The 19,421-nt window shown below is 33.5% G+C and overlaps 2 protein-coding genes across 2 annotated transcripts in view; one reads left to right on the top strand and one right to left on the bottom strand.

The window, feature by feature from the left end:
• Positions 1–8,853, bottom strand: part of LOC147077163 (uncharacterized) — a 26,153-nt gene extending 17,300 nt beyond the window's left edge. Inside the window, exons 1-3 of the mRNA XM_085941016.1 lie at positions 8,716–8,853; positions 8,272–8,424; positions 2,882–3,037 (exon numbers count right to left, since the gene is read on the bottom strand). Of these exons, the coding sequence (XP_085797142.1) occupies positions 2,882–3,037; positions 8,272–8,424; positions 8,716–8,853 (447 nt within the window). The remainder of the gene's footprint in view (positions 1–2,881; positions 3,038–8,271; positions 8,425–8,715) is intronic.
• Positions 8,790–19,421, top strand: LOC147077162 (uncharacterized). The gene is made up of 4 exons (XM_085941015.1): positions 8,790–10,020; positions 10,493–10,639; positions 16,402–16,693; positions 19,342–19,421. The coding sequence occupies exons 1-4, from the start codon at positions 9,892–9,894 to the stop codon at positions 19,419–19,421; spliced, it is 648 nt and encodes a 215-aa protein (XP_085797141.1). The 5' UTR covers positions 8,790–9,891.

The following is a 19,421-nucleotide window of genomic DNA, read 5'->3' as shown; positions in this document are numbered from 1 at the left end:
AATCCTGATAAATGAATCAGAAGATATTTAGCAAATCTGTGATAAAAGTACCAGAGGGACTTTTGCGATTGTTATGAAACTTATTCCACCTACAGATACCTGTAGGCCGCTTATTTTTATTTAATCAAATATTTATAATTTTCCGGAAAACCCGGGAAATAAACTGCTTTTCTGTAATTGGTTTCTGTATCTTGGTCTGATGGAGGAGGTAGAAAAACTGCCCCATTGGTACATTTTTCGCGTGTGAAACGCCCCGAAAAGTCATGCACGACCTTTTCCTATCTTTTTCTGTATTTTAAGTTATTAAAATCCATATTTCAATGACAAGTATTTGAACCATTACGCGTAGACATAATTTCTTAATCGAAACTATGGACGATTCCTTAGATAATCAATGAAAACATAAATTTAGAGTAGGGGAAATTTGCATCTGTGACGTCTTTTTCTATACAAAGTCAGTCGCCGATCTCCTATACTAGAGGTAAGTTCTCTGAATCTGTGTCGTGCCACCGAGTTTGTTCATTGTCTATACCATAGACAATAGACTCTATGGAATCAAACTGATAGCTGACAACATCGTCGCATTATATTAGTATATGATCGTCATTGTTTACGTATGGTTTACGTGTCAAAAGTGAGATCATAACATTCGGCAAAGTAAAATCCCTACATTATTTGAAAATGCCAGAAGTGAAATCTACTACTTGTGTTCTTTTAAGACAGTGGGTGGATAATGAACCAGACTTATCTATTGATAGTGGATTTGTGTAGACATAAGGACTTTGTTTAACAGAGTCACTGGACATGGTGGAAGATGTTAAAAGACGATTGTCTTCTATCCCAAGTGAGATGGTAGACATAAACGAAATATTCGCAAATATTTTATCGAAAAATCCTGATTTCGAGAATCTATACAAAATTGATGCTTATATTAATGGAAAAGGCCTGGATTTACCAGAAAACGTCAAGACAACACACACACCTATATTTAAATTTTGCCCAATCACCTCTGTGGATGTTGAGAGGTCATTTTCTGCATATAAACAAAAAGTGACAGATATGCGGAAAGTTTAACACCACAACACAATGAAAAAATTATTATAACTTATTGTTTCGGACAAAAACAGCAATACATAGTATTTAAGAATTTGTTAAGTGTGTCGTTCCTGTTTTTTTTTAAATTGTATTTAGTTTATATTGCATTTCTTATTAAATTGTAGGTAGGTACTTGTAAAAAAAACTATTTTGAAAATAAAATTGTATATAACTTTATATTGATTATTTGTGTTTTTTTTTTTGTTATTGTATATTATTTATAAAATCATTAATTGGTTATTCAATTTTTATCAGTAATATTGGGTATAGAGGGTACTAGAATTTTTTTCCATAAAAAACTGACAATTTTTAAGTGCAAATTTTTTAGTTTTTAGTGCATATTTTAATGATTTTAAGCGCAAATGTGCATGCATATATTCATGTTTTTTGGTGCATACATATCCGGACCATAGTAATAACTTATTTATACTCTTCAGTAATTATAGAATACCAAAATCTGCTTGCAATTACGTTATCAATAAAAAATAGTAAGGCAGCGGACCATTCGTTGGTTGTGCAGAAAGTTATGCTCAGGCTTTATTAATCTAAAAGTGTCGGTGATGAAAAACATTATCATTACGTCACGTGAGCACGTGGTAAGCTCGCACGACGTCAGACGGATGCTCCCTTTCTGTGGTAGGTACATTTTGAGCCGAAGTAGCAGATATTAGCCTCTTAAAGATAGGCGCCTATCTTAGGGACTTACGCCCCTATATATGGTTCTGCATAGCGCTCTATCTCTTTTCCTTAAAACAGCTCACGGTGAACTGTGCTACGTAACTAACCTAAATGACGTAACCAACGTTTGGCAAGTTGTGTATGAATGTGTTTTACAACGTTTTTATTAGCTCGTATTCTTATATATGTCCGGTAGTTTTTTGTTCGGTACAAATCTTGCAATCGATTTTTAACTAACTTCCCGACTAGCTAGTCATTTGAAACTTTTAGAATATATCAGAACACGATGCCACTGGATTTTTAATACTTTTAACCATCTTTAAGCAGAATTGAATTCATTTTCAGTTAATTCTGTTTTGCATGAAATTTCGGAAGAAATCCGTAATCCAATCCACTATTATTGGTTGCTAGGGGTCTGAGGTCCTAGCAACTAAATTATTAATATATCCGTGCGTTACTATGGAAATCAATATGAATGTCAAAATGACATTTCAGTATTATTTCTATCAAGGACAATTTTTTTTTATCGTTTATGGGGGGACGTGCGCCGTATAATCAAAATGGAGGTTTTATGCTATTTGAAAGCATGATCCTGGACATTCCTTAAACGTTGTAGATAATCTAATTATATAATTTTGAAGCCTTATTATCCTTTATATTTATTTTAAACATTTGATGACTGCATAAAGCATTTTTATTACAAAAAATAATATTCTTTTAAACCTCTCGATCTTATGTTTTAGAATATAGTAATATTTCAGTACATTCATGTGCAGTGGTATTAAGAATTTTTATATTTAATATTTTTTAAAAACATTTATAAAACCATTAGTAAAATTTATGTCGACATTGTTGAAGTGAAATATTTACGATAAAAAATTATATTGATAATCTCTGTGATACCTGAATTAGGCATTTTATTATTCAAAAAAATGGGCAAGATTTACACATTAGCATAAAACCTCCATTTTGACCTACGCTGAGCATGTGGGCCGTTATGCTAGCAAGTCAAGTTTATATGATTCAACAGAATATTTAAAAACATTGTATTTAAAAAGTTCTTTTTATCTTGTAATTATTTAATTATGTGTTAGATTCAAGAACTAACCTCAAAAGAGCTGGAGTCATCGCTGGCTTCTTCTTGCTTGACACTGATGTCCGTGGCCGGGCTGTTCGTATGTTGTATTGGCACATCGTACCAATGCTGTTCCTCCGCGTCTGTTTCCTTCAATTCAATATCGCGTTTTACGTCCATTTTGCGTACCTATTTGACACGGAAATGTATTTTATAGTTCGCTGCAGTAGGAACAAAACATATATTAATATAGAATACAAAGAATACGGAATTAATGGGAACTTGAATATATAACGGGTGTGGAGTAACAGGCATCCGATCTCAAATGTAGTAGAATATGGGATCAATGACATTAATATTGACGAAGCATCTGGAAAAAAATGACACTCGTCGGGTCTGCCGAATGGCATAATCTGTTCTAACGCCATTACAATAAAGGTGATATTGCTATAAATTCCCGACGCTTTTTGTCGAGTCTGCCGAATGGTTCGGTTCAAACGGGTTCGCTCAAATGAACATTGACACTAGAAACACTGTTCTAACGCCATTATAATAAAGGTGATATTGCTATAAATTCTTGATGCGTGATATCGCATAATGAAATTGCGTGACGTCTACCTATACATGTGCGAATGTCGCTATGCGCGAATTTACTTGCTAGCTGCTGTATTGAGTGCGTTGTCCATTAATATTGTCATTGTATGGGATAAACTTAAAATCGTGTCAAGAATACGGCATTCTTAGCCTGCCCTTCCTCTGACAACTTTACTGCTATCGGATTATGCACAGATAATTTTGGTGTATTTGAAGGTTACAACACACACTATTGCACGTCACACATTCAAAACCACGCTTCAAAATGTAGTGTATTGGGGGTATGGCCTACCTGAATTATATTTACTAACCTGTTCTGTGGTACTATCAACATATTACGTCTCAAAACTAACACTGAGTTCCTGCTAACAGTGCTAACAGATGACAGTTTATTTAGATAGTTATTCTATATTGCCATGTCAAAATCCAAATCAATGCTGCCATCTTATTTCACCGATTTATAATAATAATTATTACTCGGTCCAAGAAATATTGTAGTACTTACCTACCTACCTAGTTTGTAAATAATATTACGTATTATCATCTGTTGAAAATGTATAGGGTTTTTGATCCCCACAAAATAAAATGACGGAGATATGAGAAATTCCGAGGCACTTTTACAATATGGATGGCAAGTTATTGCACATCCGTTAGGCAAACATATCAACAAAAAATATTAAAACATAGTTTAGAAAATAGTTTTCACATAAACTAAAAAGTATATGTCCAAAAAGACGATTTTACAGGAGATCAAAAACAAAGTTAAAACGTTAAATTCTGAAGTCATTTTTAAAGCAACATATTTTATATTCTCCAGAAGGTTATCATATTTATAATTGTTAGGTATTAGTAGTGTTTATATAAGAAAATGTCAATAAATCACAAATTTATGGACGTCTTATACTACAAGGACAATACAAATTTATTTTTAATGAGCAAACTTATACTGTTATTATAGGAAATAAAAAAATAATTAAGAAGGTACTTTTTATAAGAAAGGCACAGTTTTCGTTAAGTGACAGATGTAAAAATTTCAGTCATAGTACAAAAAAAATGTAATGGAACATGTTATTTTAAATCTAGTAGGTACTAATCATGGGCCCCACATCCTGAACCGGGCTACCAAATTGTCCATACTTTCTTTTACGGGTTGATGATTGATGACTACAGTATTTCCGTTGACGCTTTTCTTAATGCACTTCATGTCGAGTAAAACTATATCCTTTAGAATAATGTTAGGTACCTACCATAAACAACGTTAGGCACAAACCGATAATATAAAACGCAGTACCGACACCAGGTATACCTCAAAAACATAATCAGACGTTAAATGCTATCACAGAAATCTGCCGCTAGGGGAAAATAAGTGTATAATGTCATTTTTCTTGGAAAGTATTTAAAATGTTATCAGACTGCTGATCCCTTCTGATTCTGCTCATGGATTTGATTTGATTCGATCGTCAAGTCAAACACGACACCGTCATCTGCATACTCCAAATCGCACAGTCTTTCTTCGCATAGTTCGGTTGTGTCATCATGATTAGGAGTACGTATCCCACTGTCGGGGCTAACTGTCTTACGCATTATTAAATCAATCTTGATGAAAAGAAAGGGGAAAACGTGATTTCAAAGAGGTCAGAGGATGTTCCAGCTGCTCTCACGCGATACTCTGTATTGGGGTAGAGAGCACTTATCACGGTGACCAATTTCCGTGGGACACCATAGCAGAATTTGCCACAAATATTCACGGCTAGGGCTGTCAAATGCCTTTTCATAGTCCACAAAGCAACACAGGTGAGAGGTATAATACCAATTCATATCGTGATGCTGTAGCAGGAGGCACAGAGGTATATATGATATAAGCGTATTTATTATATTATATTGTTTATACTTTATATAGCTATTAAGATTTGTGTAGAAATGTAAATAAATTTTAATTTGTGTTTTTAATAATATGTCAGAACTTGACAAAGGTGTGGCTCTATACATTTATAAAAAAAATCCCTAATCCGTGCTCTGCTGTTTTGCAGCTGACTTGAAAAAGGGAATAGTTTGATTATGATGGATGAGTTACATGATAATTAATACACTAACATTAACACACCTTCCACAAACGTAATAATAACTCAATGCCACATGAGACAATTTTTGGAAATCGATGTTACCACCGTTTTTTTGTATGAAGAAATAGTCTGACTTTGATAACTAATGCATAATAGGAATCTATATTAATAAAAAAAAACACTGATAGGTTATACCAGGGTTTTCAAAACTTTTTCTGCAATGGAACACTTCGCAAACCCGGAAATTTTAACGGAACACTTAGCTTATTTTTTAGATTGATTCCTAGAAGTTAAAATTTAAAAAAAAATGTTATTAAAACATATTTAGTAATTAAATATTTTTAAATATACAACAATAATATAATATATACATAAAAATATCAATAAATAAAGCACTTAGGTAATGACTAGGGCCCGGATTTATATGCTAGTGCATGTTTTGTTAGGGTGTATGCACAGCTATGAGAGTTGCACAGAAATCTGTTTTGAAAGACACAGAATCCAAAAATAAAATTTTATTGTGCATATTTAAGACGTTAGAGCATATTTGAGACATTAGTGCATATTTCATAAATAAATGCATATTTTAGGGCTTTTTAATGTATAATTTTAGTTTTTTTTAAATTATTTTATCGAAATATAACTAATTTAGGAAGAAAGATAGTTTATATGCACTTGCATTTTTAATGCCATCTCCGAGCTGTAGATTTATCAGTGGAAAAAGTGAAGTCAACTCGGGCACTATTATTTAAAGTTTGCCCAAGTGGACGTTGAGAGGTAATTTTCCGCATATAAACAAAATACTGACAGATATCTATGCGGAAAAGTTTAATGCCAGAGCATAAATATTGAAAAAAATTATGTAATTTTTTTTCGGGCAAAAAACAGAAAATAGTATTTAGGAATAGTTAAGTGTGTCGTTTTTGTTTTTTAATTTATGTTTGGTTTACATTGCATTTATTATTCAATTATTTGTAGGTACTTGTGAAAAGACTATCTTGAAAATTGTAATTGATTAACTTTATATTCATTGTTTGTGTTTTTTGATCTGATATCGTATTATGTTGAAAAATTATTAACTAGTTATTCGATTTTTTGTCAGTAATATTAGGTAAAGTGGGTATTTACAATTTTTTCCCACAAAAAATGTAAATTTTTAACTGCATATTTCTTCGGTTTTAGTGCATATTCTATTGATTTTAAGTGCATACGTGCATGCATATAACCATGTTTTTTGTTGCATACAAATCCGGGCCCTAGTAATGACTTTGATAATTTTGAGTCCTTGAATTGCATATTATCTTCTTGATATCAGGCACAATATTGGTAAGTTGCATTCTAATATCTGGTGTGGCGTCGAGCCTATTTCTGCACTTTGACTTCGTTGCAGCATAAATAGAAAATCCCGCTTCGGATAAAAAGATAGTAGAAAACGGAAGTAAAACAATCATGGCCCCCACATCCTGAAGCGGGTTCTCAGGCTAGGATCTTTGGCGGCCCCCTACCTTTCTATAATGTTAAAGGCAGTGTGACACATCACTATAATATTTTTCAAATTTTGTTACAGCTCAAATTAAGGTCCCTTATTCAGTGTATTATTAACTATTTTTAATACGTCTACTTTCATTATGAAGTCGTCGAGTATCAATACGCAGTAGCCGCCGTAAAAACTATTAAAGCAAATTTGTGATGTGTATTTCTCTTACTTATCTGGTCACCCGCCACGTCGGGCCCACCTAGAGCCCGTGCCCTCAGGCTAAAGCCCTGTCAGCCCCCCCTTGTGGGGGCCATGAAAACAACTAATAATAGCTTGTTTTAATCACTTGGGGTACTCTTCTGACAGATTCACCCAGAAATCATTTAAAGGCTGATCTTCAAATCAGAGTCACTAATTAAATCAATAAGATTTTAATAGTCACCTGCGCTTAAGCCTACTGGTTTAGCTGTCACGGAAAATGAATTCCGAACCCAGGAATCGTCCTTACTAGTTTTCAGAAAATATTGCAAACGTGTACAAAACCTTTACAATTCCAACAAACCTTTCAAAACAAAAACGCGGCACACCTATTCAGGTTCAGCGGAACACTGGTGATCTGCGGGACATAGTTTGGGAAACCGTGGGTTATACATTTGATTTGCGATTTTTTTATAATAATTCAATACGAAGCGAGAAAGGCCTTATAATGTTTTGGAGGAAATCTGAAATCTGATTTTGACAACTGAACAGTGGGATCACTCGTTTGAGAAATGCGTGAACAAAGAGATATGCTCAATCTTTGTATCTTAAGATGGCGCTGGTACTTACTTTTCTCAATAATATTATGTATGGATGCATAATCGCAAGTAATTTTAAAGTACGAAAACTATACATTGTTAAACTTCATTGAATATATCATTCAAAATATTCCGCGGAATGACGAAACCACATAGGTACTCACTCTGTCGCCATGCCAGCATGTGACGTGAGCATAATGTCATCGCAGCATTATTCTGCTAGGTATAAACAATAATGTTATGACAAAAATACTTTCTGACAGAATAGGTAGGTCGATTGGTCATCATCAGTGACAGACATTACATTCAAATACTGTAGGTCAATGCACCCACTCACACTAAACCATATAAATAAGTTACCTAGTGAAATAGTTGCACGAAGCGTGTATAACCGATACGACAGACGAGGATATGTACCTTTTGAAGTTTAGTCACAAAGCTGTGATAGGAGACGTAGCCAAAGAAACAAAATATCACTTAATATACAATTACCTGGTGGACTGGTCTGGTATCTGAATGTGAACATCCAGGTGTAGGATCTTCATCATGGAATGGATGTATTGCGTACTCAACAAACTCGCATTTAACAACAACCGGCTGGACGTCAATCTCGGGTTTAATTTCAGTGAGACGTGTTGCTGGAAACTGAAAGAAACATACATGTTGATTTATGTAATTACATAACAACACTAGTTTGAGCTCGCGAATTTTATAACAATATGTATATTATTATAATTGTGAATCGTACCTAGCTAGATGTCAAATTGTACCTAGGAGAGTTTGACATCCTCGTACCTACCTGTGTTCTTCAATAATTTGTAAAAATTATAAACATAATACGTATAATATTGTAGTAGGTAACTTATCGTTGGTATTCAGCTAAAATAATTATTATTATGAAAAGACGCAGGAAAGGACTTGATAAAAAAAACTAACCTCATAATAGTAACTGGAGTCGTCGGTATTTTCCTGCTTTACATAAGTGCGCGTCTCAGTGCTGTTCTGATGGCTAGTTACATCAAACTTAATCTCAGTATCAGTTTGGTCTGCATCACACTCTCGCTTGACTTCCATGTTTATGTATTTAAAAGGTATCTTATAAAATTAATGATGAAGACAGCTACCTATCTGTTTTGTTGAATATAAGTGTTGTCGAAATACCTACAAATAATGATATTTCGCGGAGATACTAGCTGATTCACAATAATGTATTAAACGTTTGTGTATTATGGAACAGTGATGCTAATTATTGCTAATGTCAAATCGACTGCGAGTGGAAGATATCGTCAGTGTTGACACTATAAGAGAAAAAACCCCAATTTAATTAATTTCTTTTATTATCAGATTAATAATATTCAAATTCACAACTATAAGTGTCCCAAATCTATAAATATATATAAAAACAATAATTAAAGAACGCCCCGCCGGGTATGACCAGTAAATAAAAAGGGAGGTATGACCAACGACAAGAAAAAGAAGATAACTTAGTATAAGAACACCTCACGCGAAGAAGTGAGAGTTCTCCCTATAGTATCTCAAGGACTTCAAAGTCTACATGAATAATAAGAGTATTAATGGGAGGTAAAAACTTCTTTCATAATCATCTGTCATTTTATAAATAATATTTTCCAACTCTCAAAAACCAGAATAATGTACTTTTAATAAGCCTCTCTGTCAAATCTACTTTGGGTAAAGACCGAATTGAATTGTGCTCTTATGGTTAACGCAAAGAGATTGAAAGACTGGGTTAACGTAAATTTGATTAATATTTGAGAACCTATAACAAATAAATTAAATTGGGTTTTTTTTCTCTTATAATGTCAACACTGACGATATTTTTTACGTGATGACAACTCTCTAGCAGTCTCCAGCTACCATTGCTGTCAGTGACATTCATTTTTAGTCAAGTTAAAGCTCAACGTTTAGTCTGCGTTCTTGACATTAGCATCTGTAGGTACCATACTATGTACCTTCAAAGTTCAATACATTATTGTCAATCAGATAATAGCAACACGGAATATTATTAACTGTATTTCGACTGATATACTACAACAGAACAGAAAGTTGTCAAGTTGTCTCTAGCACATTGCATACGATTGTTGATACGCAAACATGGAAGTCAAGCGAGAATTTGATGGGGACCAATCTAGTACTGAAGACAAGTTTGAAGTAACAACTAGCCGTCAGAACAGCCCTGACACGCGCACCTATATAAAGCAGGAGAACACAGACGATTTTGTGGTTAGTTTTTTTTATAAAGTCCTTTCCTGCGATTTTTTATAATTATTTAAGCAGAATAGGTACCAACGATAAGTTTATATTTTTTACAAATTGTTTAAGAACATCCGAGGATGTCAAACTTTCTTTCAAAAAATGACCTTCTAACATACATTTAGACTTAGCTACCTAGACAATCCTCCACGTAACCTAACCATTTTACACAGTGACAAGGATTTGTGTTTATACGCAACCGTATTAATGTATGTAAAAGCCGGGCACTCGATTGGTTCACACACGTACATCGTATAAATGCATTAGTAAATTCCAAGCTCTCGATCGGTTTATTTACGTTTCCATTCAAAAAAATCTATTCCAAATGGCAAGGTTACGTGACGGAGACTCTACCACAATTATATATTGTTATAAAATACGCGAGCTGAATTGTTTTTTTTTTAATGTGATTACATACATAGACTTATGATGTTTCTTTCAGAATCCAGCAGTGCGTCTCACTGATATTAAGATTGACCTCCAGCTGGTTGACGTTAAACGCGAGTTCGTTGCAGACGTAATAAATCCATTCCATGATGAAGAACCTACACCTGGATGTTCGCATTCAGATTACAAACCAGTACACCAGGTAATTCTATATTATGTGATATTTTGTTCCTTTGGCTACGTCTACTAACACAGCTTTGTGATAAAATTTTAATATGTGTGTAGCTGTCAGTATATTATTGATCAAATATCTATTTTTAATGTATCAAATTATTCAACCGCAATAGTAAATTCCCAGGAACTCATATACCGGTAAACAACTTACTGTTTACCTGTGTCAGCAAATTAATTGGCGATATTAAATACGGTATAGCAATGGAAAATTAGTCTAATATCCATTCCCATATTATCATAATATTCTATTATGACTGTAATAATAAATAAAATTCACAGCTACTCGTATTTAAACCGCTGACTCGTTCATTATAATTATGTACTGGAATATAATGTTTAGGTATTACTTTTGACTGTATAAATTACGAATACTGATTTATCAAAATGTTATTTGAATCTAAGTACCTGGCTCGTAATTATCTCAGTACATAATATGTACTGTCATTGTATTTATACTATCGTACCGACTGTTACGCTGCAAAAAAACTCTCTCCTGCATACATCTTCGACTTCTTCATTATCATCCTCAACACCATAACCCATACATCGAACACTACATGTACATATCCTCGAGCTTCGTACAACCATTTCACTAACGTATTTATCAGGCTTAGTGTGAGTGGGTGCATTGACCTACGGTATGTATTTGAATGTGATGTAAGTCACTGATGATGACCAATCGACCGATTCTGTCAGAGAGTACTTTTGTCGTAGGTAACATTATTGTTTGTAGTACTTAGAATAATGCTGTGATGACATTATGCTCACGTCACATGCTGGCATGGTGACAGAGTTAGTCTATGGTTTCGTCATTCCGCAGAATATTTTGAATGATCTAATTCAAATGTATTTTTACATTTTATACGTGTGCATACTTTAAAATTACCTACTTGCGATATTGCATCCATATATAATATTGTGAACAGAACCAGCGTTAAGATACAAAACCTGAGCATATCTTTTTGTACAATCATTTCACAAACTAATGATCCCACTGTTCAGCTGTCAAAATCAGATCCCAGATTGGCTGCAAAACAACATAATTATCGGGTCTTTCTCGTTTCGTAGGTATTGACTTATAGAAATATTGCAAATCAAATTTAATAACATATCGGTGTCTTTTTTATAAATATACATTCCTGTTATTCATCAGTTATCAAAGTAAAACTATTTTGCTTCATACAAAAACCGGTGTTAACATCGATTTCCAAACATTGTCTTATGTAGCATTGAGCCATACATTACGTTTGTAGAAGGTGTGTTAATGTTAGTGTATTATTTATGAAGTAACTCATCTATCAAAATCAAACCATTCCCTTTGTCCAGACAGCTGTAAACCAGCAGACCATAGATTAGTAATAGGCATATATTATATATTTTTTATTTTTTTTGTGATTTTACCGAAGCTTTGACTGCGACTCGCTGTCGTATCGCCCTTCTCTTCTGGAAGGGGATCCGTCGATCAGGTCCTCACTCCTATTCTGTTAAATAGCTTTATAATTATTTTGCCTAGCTCTTCCGTCTTTCTTTCTTTCTTCTATAGACGCCAGTGCTTTATGCACCAGAATCGTTCTCCTCCGTATCCATCCCCTCTGTATTTTTGATGCATCGTGTCATTGATTTTCAGATAGTCTAATTCAGACCTCAGCCAAGTCTCTGAGATTAATGCTATTGGTATTTTTTGTTTTATTGAGTAAAGTTCTACCTCATTCTTTTTTTTTGTTTCATACTTCTGTCATTCCATTGTAAAATCCTTATTTGTATTTTTTATCCATTTCGTTGCAGAACCTCCCCTAGAATTTCTCCTAAATTTCCTTCTTTGAAGTTTTTGCATACCCAGTCCACTGCTTTAATTATTAGTTGTTTAATGATCTGCTGCCAGTCTTCCCCTTTCAGCAAGACTTTCATAATTTCTCCCATCGCATTAACCTCTGTCTTCCCCTTTGAACATTCCTTATTTTTTGTAGGCTTTATGATACTACCTGTAGCTGTTATTGTTGAACTTGAAGCTTCTACCACCACTTCTTCTTTCTTTTTGTTTTCCTTTATTTTTTGAATTATTTCACTTTCATCTCTTCCCACGATTTCTTTTGTTTTAATATGTCAGCATAGCTGTTACTTAACATATTTTTTTTTGCTTCACTGAAAGGTATGTTCATTTTTATCATTGTTTCTTTGCAATTCTTCTCTTCTTGCCACTTTGGGCATTTTTGCCTGTTTGCCGCGTGGTTACCTTTGTAATTGATGCACGTAATTTCCTAATTTTTTTCGCAAATTTTATGGTTTTCACCGCACTTGGGGCACGTTTCTTCTTTACTGCCTCAATTGTTCGCAATGTGCCCATATCGCCAGTATTTGTAGCATTGCATTACCACATACGGTTCTACAGCAAAAGAGACGCCATATATGTGAATTATTCTCGGCAATATTTTCTCCCCAAATTTAATACTAACTGACGAGGTCTTCGTAAGCTCTCCTGTGTCACTTTTTCTTGTGAACCTCTTAAGGTTGGTCACTTTTGCATCACTTTTGATTTCCATTTGCAGTTCTTGGAGGTCCATATCAATGTCGACTCTTCTTATTACTCCATAAGAGTAGGAGTCATTCTCTATAATCACAAAACCGAGATCTTTGAGTTCTCCTGTTTGTTTCACTTTATCTGCTTCTTTTTCGTCTTCTACTTGGATGTACGTCTTTAAATTTTTGTTGTTAATTTTCTGTACTTACTCCTACCTTATGGAGCATCTGCGTTATTTTCAACTTTAATGGTATTATACTTCCCGTCGCTATCATAACTATGTTTCCGTTTCTCTTTGAAGCGACCCAGAGTCTCTTCTAGGTTTTTTTCCAGAGGTTACAGTCTGCCATTCTTCTTCTTTTTCTCCAATCACTTCCTCTTCATCATCGTTTCTTTTCTTCTTCGTTTTTTTGGTTTCATTCACGTCCACAGTAGTGTTAACCATTTTAATATTTTTGCCTTTCACGCGGACTTTGAAATCGCTTAACAGTGTGAACAAATAACAGTGTGGACAACCACTCACATCACCACGTTGGCGCACTATTTGCTCCCGTGCAACAATAATAATTATTAATTACTCTTGCTCTCTGTTAATATTAATAATATATTAATTTGTGCAGTATGCATACACTAAATAATTTATACACTGTAAATCTCGGCTGTCTGTTTTCACCTAATAATCTTTCTTTCAGACTTCACTTATTTATATTAAATTCTGATAACAACAATTTTACTTTCTATTCGACACGGGCGTTCTACTCAAATGCTCAAGTCCAACTGGCATATAAATTATTATGAGGTCAACAAGAACCACATTCTGGATTTTCATATATATAAAGAGCCACACCATATATTCACATTCTCATGTAGTAGTAAATACAAAATATTAAATTTAATTACATTTCTACACACATTAATTGCTATATACCTAACGTATATACAATAAATAATATATACGCATATATCAAATATATAATATATACATTCCGATGTCTCCTGCTTCATTATCAAGGGATGAATATGCCTCTCGCCTGTTACTTCGTGGACTATGAAAAGGCATTTGACAGCCCTCACCGTGAATCTCTATGGCATATGCTGCTGAGCTATGGTGTCCCACGGAAATTGGTCACCGTGATAATACAAGTGCTCTCTGCTGCTCACCAGTGTGCCGCGGAGCATTGCTCAAAAAAAAACAAATAATTTTGTATATTATTCAATACTCACTTAATAGCCAAATTTGCGCACATGGCTAATGATAGATTTGAGCACCTGCATGAACTTAATAACATAATGCAATGTGAGAATGAAAATATATTGACGTGCTATGATAAATTAGAAGAAGTTAAGACAGGAATCTACAAATGTACAAATATTATTGATTCGCTTGTGACTAGTAGTCACTAGGGGATAAAATGTTCCGCAACATTGCACGCTGTTCCGCAACGTTGCGCGCAACATTTAACAATAGCATTAATCTCAGAGACTTGGCTGAGGTCTGAATTAGACTATCTGAAATTCAATGATTACACGATGTATCGAAAATACAGAGGAGATGGAACGGAGGAGAGCGATTCTGGTGCATAAAACACTGGCGTCTAAAGAAGAAAGAAAGATAGACGGAAGAGCTAGGCAAAATAATTATAAAGTAATATAACAGAATAGGAGTGAGGACCTGATCGACGGATCCCCTTCTAGAAGAGAAGAGGCGATATGACAGCGATTCGCAGTCAAAGCCTCGGTAAAATCACAAAAAAAAAAAAATATGTTAATGGACTAATCATTTGATATTTTAATGTTGCCATACTACTAAAAGTAACTCAATGGAGAAAATGCCTATGTTATTATTTTATTTTTGATGCCGAGAAAAAAAAAATATAAAAATCCCAAAAGTCGGGTTTTTTTTCAAATTATTTTGATTTATATTTTCTACTAAAGCAATAATATTATCGACCACTGGATATTAGAAAAATAATATATTGATTATTTAATTTGATATTTTTTGTTTTAAAACAAGATATTTCTATATTATTTTATTGAAAAGCTCTTAAAGTTCATAGCAAAATTTAATTGTTTAATTGATAATAATAATAATATAAAAATATATAATATATTTATTGATTAACTTAACCATGTGATACTCAAATCAGTATTTTATTTTTAAATATTATACTAAACAGTTACTTCCCTCAGTCGAAAAATATTTTTAAACATTTGATTGTTTAATTATCGCATAACGTAAGGCATGGTAGTTATGATTGATTATTTCTGGAACGGATCCTTTAAAATATATACGTAGCACCGACTGACGCAATCTCCTCGGGCGACATTTCTAGTGTGTACAAGTAAAATATTCCGCGGCATTGTTCCCGAGACATCGACGTAGATGTTGCGTGTTATGGCCCGCAACATGTTGCTCGATTTATCTCTTAGTGAATACATGGCATCATACTATCGATTTTGTGACATGGCTTCGCCTCTCACCATGGCAGGCACTATGTACACTCTCCAACACACTAATATAAAGTATCGCTAGTAACTACATTAAAATAACAATGTAAATGTTATGGAAAATAATGCAAAACTGCTTCACCGTACCCACGTAATTCTGGTGGTCGTAAACTATTTTATCAATAAATATTAGAAATAAAGATATTACCACACAGTTTCACAGTGAACATTTATTATCTTATTCACATTAGTCAATTACTTTACACAATATGGTGTTTTACATTCAAAACTATAATTAATAAGTTAGTAGGTACCTACAGTAAAAACGAAACAATAATGCGGTTGCTCGATAGTGTGCGTGCATATGGGGAGCCATAATAAATGCCTGGCAGCCAATGACCGCGTATTCGTACGTATATGTACATATGCAATCGACGAATCGCACCATTGTTTCGTTTTTACTATACATAATTCTATTTTACTATAATTGTATCATAGTCTGTTTTATGTATTTGCTTTTGGATGTTATATGTATGTATATTTTTTTTTACCTACTTATCGATCATTCCGTGACGTATTTATTTTTTATGTATTTAATTTCTAGCAAGGTACTATTATCATTTATTATTCTCATTTTACTCTCACTTCGTTATTTAATAATGGCTAAAGATGCTGAAAGCAAAGGCGCCGTAAAAAATAACAAATGTCATTATTTTTATAACACATAATTTATAATATTGATTTCGTTTACTATGCTTTTCTAGGTTTCTACCGAGGGATTTTTCACGAGACATCACGATACAGTCAAGAGTCAACACTCCTTAGATGATGAAATCCAGAATAAAATGATACAGTATTCAGAAGTGACGATAGAAGAGAAAGACATTAAAGAAGAAATCTTAGAACGAGATACTCCAAAGGAACTTAGGCTTATTCTTAGAAGAGTAATACATTTCTCACGTAATTTGATTTGCAATATTTGCAACGCAGTTTTTAGTTGCGGAAGCGCTCTGAAAAGTCATAAAATGGTTCACACCGACGATATTGCTGATCAAAGTCAAAACAATGTATGCTCGCAACTTAGTCATCTCAAAGAACATAAAATTATGCATACGGGCGAAAAACCATATAAATGCAATGTATGTTCATATAAATGTTTGAATATAAGTCATCTTAAAATACATAAAATGACTCATACTGGTGAAAAACCTTATAAATGCATTGAATGTTCATATAGATGCCTGCATATGAGTAGTCTTAAAACACATAAAATGACACATACTGGTGAAAAACCATATACATGCGATCTATGTTCATATAGATGCTCGGATAATAGTAATCTTCAAAAACATAAAATGACACATTCTGGTGTAAAACCTTATAAATGCAATGTATGTACATATAAATTCTCGCTCCTTGGTAGTCTTAAAAGACATAAAATTACACATACTGGTGAAAACCCTTATAAATGCAATGTGTGTTCATATAGATCTTCGACACTTGTTGATCTTGAAAAACATAAAATGACACATACCGGTGAAAAATCTTTTAAATGCAATGTATGTTCATATACATGCTCGCGACTAAGCAATCTTAAAAATCATAAAATGACACATACTGGTGAAAAACCCCATATTTGCAATGTTTGCTCATATAGATGCACGCAATCTATTCATCTTAAAAGACATAAAATGACACATACAGGTGAAAAACCTTATGAATGCAAGGTATGTTCATATAGATGCTCGCGACTAAGCCATCTAAATAATCATGAAATGACACATACCGGTGAAAAACCTTATAATTGCAATGTTTGCTCGTATAGATGCACGCAATCTATTCATCTTAAAAGACATCAAATGACACATACTGGTGAAAAACCTTATAAATGCAAGGCATGTTCATATAGATGCTCTCGACTTAGTAGTCTTAAAAGACATGAAATGATACATGTTGGTGAATAAACTTTTAAATGCAATATATATTATACTTATATTGCTGGTGATACTTTCTCCATTTTTGAATATTATGTTTAAAAGTGACCTCCCATTGGTGTCATAAGTATCAAGTGTTCAACCCATGTGTGCTACTATTGCTCACGTAATTATTCGAAACATGAACTGTTAATGTAAGAGAAAATAACTATTTACAGGTAAATTCGGGCCATTTTTTACTGAAAAAATACTAAATAAAAAAATTCTCAAATGTTTAAGTTAGTCGAACTTAGAAGAAATAACGACTTTATAAATTTTTCGTAAAATTTTTCTATGGGAGTCAAGAAATTTGGACAAAATCTGTTCAGAGCCAATGTATGAAAAATCGGTCTTGAAAGAGTATTGAACAAATCTTATCCGAAAGCCAATATACGTAGGTTTCATATGGAAACTCAGTGTTCCATTCATTTAGCTCACCCTTTCATAATAAAAGACGTTACAACGTATGCAATTTCATCCGCTTTTCACGCTCAACGTGTGATCTTTTGTTTTCTTATACCTAACATACAGAGGCATCACTACATGTTATCCGTCTATAACTAGCTAATAGATATCACTCCATCAGTAAAACATATAGAGACCAGCATTTGTTTCGTACATGCCTATATTTCATCCGCTATAGCTTTCTCGTGAATACGTTTGGTCGCTATAGGGCAGGGCTGGCCACACTTTATTTCTCTAGGATCGTCTAGTTGAGTCGTCTAATTACAAAAAGCGACAAGTCCACAATTCAATATTTTCGAGAAACAACGTTTTAATGTTTCAAGCTCCAATTATTTGTTTTAACGTGAGATTGTTTTCTCCGTTGTATTATATGTCGAAATGAGCATCAATTGGCAATTCGTTTCAGCCGATAAATTCTTAAATGTAATAAATATAGGCAAAATAAAATTGGATTTAGCGCTACTTGTACTTCACTTTTTAATTTATCTCGCATAAGGCACATATTTCCGTGGCACTGTCATAAGTTTACAAGATTCTACAGCATGGAAAACGCCCTTTTCAATATTTAACGGTTGACTCAAACACGCGCGAAATCAACCAAGCTTTAAATAATATGAAACACGGACTTGGCGCTTTTTGTATTAAATCGAGACTTAAAATATTATTTTTCGTAGGGTTATGTTGCCTTTTGGAATTTATAAAACAATACATATTGTGTAAAATTATACGAAAAATAGGTGCGTATTTTGACCAAATGTGGACTTATCGCTTTTTGGAATTAGACGCCTCAGTTGATAAAATTATGTAAGGCAATCGACTGATTTTGCTTGTAATTATATCATGCGAGAACAATAAAAACCCTATTTTTATAATGCAAATATATATTTTGAAAACAGATATTTTATTCGTATGAAAAATAACGATATGAAAAAATCGAATTACCGACAATAGAGTAATTATTATGTATTTCACTTCTAAAAAAATAAATGTTACACATTAACAGTAATTTCGACATAGTTACACAATTTATTTGTATACTTATCGAATATTAGAAATCTTAAATTTTTTTTTTTTCATCCGAAACTTTGCATTGCATATTTTCAGCTATTTTTCGTAATGTTCGTGATAATAATTATGAAGTTACCAACCGCTAGACGTAAGCACGCAGTAAAATTATCATTAGTCAATCGTGAGCGATTTTTGGTTGCATTTATTGAAGATAAAGCGATTCGCACTGATATGTGGATATCTGTTTTCATAAATTAGGCTCCAAAAATTATCAAGATAAAGCTCTGCAGGCCTATGTTATAACTAGTGATATAAAGTCACCCGACAACATGACGTAA

This window comes from Rhyacophila brunnea, unplaced genomic scaffold (genome assembly GCF_057557595.1).
Source record: "Rhyacophila brunnea isolate RB1 unplaced genomic scaffold, BYU_Rbru_1.0 scaffold_13, whole genome shotgun sequence".
NCBI lineage: Eukaryota > Metazoa > Arthropoda > Insecta > Trichoptera > Rhyacophilidae > Rhyacophila > Rhyacophila brunnea.
Note: the sequence above shows the minus strand (reverse complement) of the source record. Positions and strands in the feature narration are given on the sequence as shown.